The 3,459-nt window shown below is 46.9% G+C and overlaps 1 protein-coding gene across 1 annotated transcript; it reads right to left on the reverse strand.

Annotated features, from left to right (window-relative positions):
- Positions 1 to 1,094: 1,094 nt before the first annotated feature.
- Positions 1,095 to 3,156, reverse strand: LACBIDRAFT_329007 (uncharacterized protein; the record flags this gene model as incomplete). The annotated part of the gene is made up of 8 exons (XM_001883143.1): positions 1,095 to 1,450; positions 1,498 to 1,872; positions 1,943 to 1,970; positions 2,035 to 2,072; positions 2,176 to 2,356; positions 2,462 to 2,505; positions 2,587 to 2,616; positions 2,940 to 3,156. The coding sequence occupies 8 exons, from the start codon at positions 3,154 to 3,156 to the stop codon at positions 1,095 to 1,097; spliced, it is 1,269 nt and encodes a 422-aa protein (XP_001883178.1).
- Between the last annotated feature and the right edge of the window lie 303 nt (positions 3,157 to 3,459).

Genomic DNA, 3,459 nt, shown 5'->3' on the forward strand with positions numbered 1-3,459 from the left:
ATTTGTCCAATGAGTAAATCCTGGGGATATGTTGATTGGAGGCATTATTGCTCAATGATTTTCTTCACATTTGTTCAAAGGATAAATTTAAAATATATTCGGAATCAAAGCTGAGATAAAAAGACACTATGGATGGTAGTCCCATGTGAAATATGCCCATTGGTAACAATCTAAATGAAGCTGATGAATTTACTTAAAATGTGTCTTGAAATATTGGGCATATTCTGAATACATTTAATAATATCTGGGCACATTGAAAGCAAATATTGAATGAGCTGCTGGGGAAAATTTGATGCACATTTTACCAATAGTTCTCATGTGGTCCTTTGTGCACATCCTAATTGCAGTTGATGTTGAATGTTGGGCATATTTTGAATTTACCCACCTGGCAAATGTGAAGTAAATTATCGAGCAATAATGCCTCCGATCAACATATGCCCAGGATTTACTCATTGGACAAATCACTGTTTCTCCCCTGTGAGATGTGGTTCAAAAGTTATAATCTTCTCTGAAAGACAGACGGAAAAAGCGGGTTCTACCTATCATTTCATACTTTCTCCAAACAGTCTGGCAGGTATAATGTTAATTATTGATTTTTTCGAAGACATCCACAAAATTACAGTCGTCTGGCTAGCCAGAAAACATACCTACTGCGCGAGAATGATCGGATAATCAGCAGAAAGCGACTCGATCTTTTATGGAAATAGATGCACAGCCTGATTAGATGACGGGCGGAAGATGCACATCCATGAAAATCCCACTTACCAGCTACCACGACTGGTCGTAAAAAGTCACTTCAACCACAAATTGAGTAGAGAAATATTGACTACTCACACGCCTGTTTTCCAGCCGAGTTTATTGCCATGTAACCGGTCCAGCTGCCTTTGAAAAAAAGATATGACTAGAAAGAAGAGAGAACATGAAAATAAAATACCTTGTGTAGTGCCGTCGAGGCTAAAGTAAGGTTTTGTTACCTTGACCCCGTCAGTGCGGAGAATCTCTCCTTTGCGATGCGCATGCCATGTGGAAATGCTCTGGTCATTAGGACCTTGAATGGCAAACGTAAGGAAACGGCGGGCGAGTCTTTGACGATTTTACCCACTGCAGTAAGTATTTGCTTGAATCGGCCTTGTCATGGTTGGTCCTTGAACCAACTTTTTTGGCCCGTAGATCAAGGCTAAAGGGTCATCTTCAAGGCAACCCGGAAAAGTCTCTGCGCGAAAGGATGCCCGGTCAGCATCTTTCATGAGGGCTTCACCATCGGTGTCCTCGAATAATTGAATCTCCCGATCTACGATGTGTTCGGCTTTCGCGATGCAGGATTTTAAGGAGGCCACGGTGTAAGGTGGCGCTACGGATAAGGTGTCCACGCGACCCAGGGAGGCATCATTTCCGTCAAAGGCTGTTCTCGAGTTCACTTCGCCCTCTTCATCGTATACACGGTAATATACTAAAAACGATAAGAACCGAGAATGGCGATAAGAACATCAGGCGTACTGTAGTGCGTCTCGTGTTGGTCAGGGTTTTCGCTTACTACCTCCTGCGCCTGATCTGGGCCGCTTGATCGATTCTCAACTTCAACGACCCCGACCACCAAAGCCATGGGCTCGCGAGACGACACGCCTAAGCCAAGATGACCACGAAGCTTGAGACGCGTGGAATCTGGAATGGCAGCGTCACTCGACAGCGCTTCAAATAAAAGGGCGTTTGATCCTGCCACGCCTTCGATCTTGCAGAGATGTTTCTTCAGTGATAAGGCGGTATGAGGGGGCGTGATCGACTTTGGCAAAATGCGGCTAATGGACGGATCGTTGGAGTAGATGGGGTTGAACGACTGGATTGCGCCGTCCTTTGTGTAAAGACGATAATATACTAATCAAAGAAATTCAGTGGGATTAGTCCAACAGCTGTGTCAACATTGAAGAAGGTGGGCTGGACGCACAGTAACGAGGAGCCATTTCTCCGCCTGTCTGCTTCGTTGGACCCAGAGTTCAATTTATCGAGACAAGATTGAGAGTAAGATCATATGCTCACCCCGTCGCTGTCTCCTCCGCGGCCATCCACGGAGTCACCTAGTCGATTTGTGGAGCGGTTTTGCGGTCCAGATCTGGATGGGGGCATTAGTATGGATCTCAACGATGTTGGTGGGAGGTACAATGAGGTGCGGGCGCTTACCTATCAGTATGTCTGGCATGGCGTGGAACCTTCGCTGCAAGAGGGCAGATAAAGCTTGCTTTTTTGGTTCAGAGCGTTTGCCACAAAACTCTTTGAAGTGAGCCATGCTCTTCCCAGTAGGGCCTTCTATTCCACGACGGCAGAGCTCTCTATCAGATAGCTTCAGGCGCCATCCCTCAAACTACCACGATTAAAGCCAGTACAACAGGCCCACAATTACTCTAACACTCAGAGTTTTACTGGGGAGGCGTGGACACCGTTTTTGGTACCATTATCACCAACTCACAACAAGCCTGTATCTGCCTCCTGGTTGACTTATTTCACAGAAGGCTGAAAAGGTATCATGTTACTCGAGGGCATTTGGTGGTGAGCGCAGCGGAGCTCATACATGCAGGCAGGTGCGAGGCATACCCGCATCTTCTTGTTTTTCCAGATGGGTATCTAGAATGATTGTGCATCAGCATTCCGAAACAAGATTGGCCCATGAAAAGAAACGAGAAAAGAGGAAAAGGCAAGACACGACGAAAAGACGATGAGAAGACGGCAGGAAAAACCCGAAGGAACAACAAAAATGCAAAAAGCGTGAAACAGGGTAAAAATGACACAAACCGCAGCCCCCTCCCCATCCTTGTTCCCATCCTCATCTTTGGCCGCTCACTCGTCCATCTTCCTCGTCCACGTAAACAGAAATCCCCCGTCCTCTTTCCCTTCTCCCATATTCGCCGCAATCGTGGACTTTATTCGAGACGAGGGACCCAACAAACCCTGAATCCAAAGCGACCTCGCGTCCATTCCGTGGTTTTTCGTCATCGAGTGGATTTTATTTGACGGAATGGAAGTTCGGTTCTTGGACACGAGGGTAATTGAGAAATTGGAAGAGTAGCTAGGGCGGAGCATGTCTGAGAAGGGCGCAAAGCGAATGAAAGGTGATGGGATGCGGATGCCTAGGCCGAGGAGTGCAGAGAATCGAGGGACACTCATTGTCAGTGGGGTGTGTACCTAAGCGGTGGACGTTGGCGACGGGTGAGGGAGACGGAGAGGGAAGAAATATAACATTACGATTGAATTGAGGAGCCACTGACACTGGCAAGGCAGAAACGAGCCAACCAATGCCATTTGCGATTTAGTCCATGGTGGTTAAGCTAGAATCAGTCTGAACTAGTCGAGTAAACAACGTCAGAGCATTGAAATAGGATATGATCGAAAAGAACAGACGTGATATGGCGGCAAGGCTCCCGCAAGTGGAACTCAGCGTGCACTCATCCGTGGCCTGCCCCAAAATTG

The sequence above is a fragment of the Laccaria bicolor genome, genomic scaffold (genome assembly GCF_000143565.1).
Source record: "Laccaria bicolor S238N-H82 LACBIscaffold_19 genomic scaffold, whole genome shotgun sequence".
NCBI lineage: Eukaryota > Fungi > Basidiomycota > Agaricomycetes > Agaricales > Hydnangiaceae > Laccaria > Laccaria bicolor.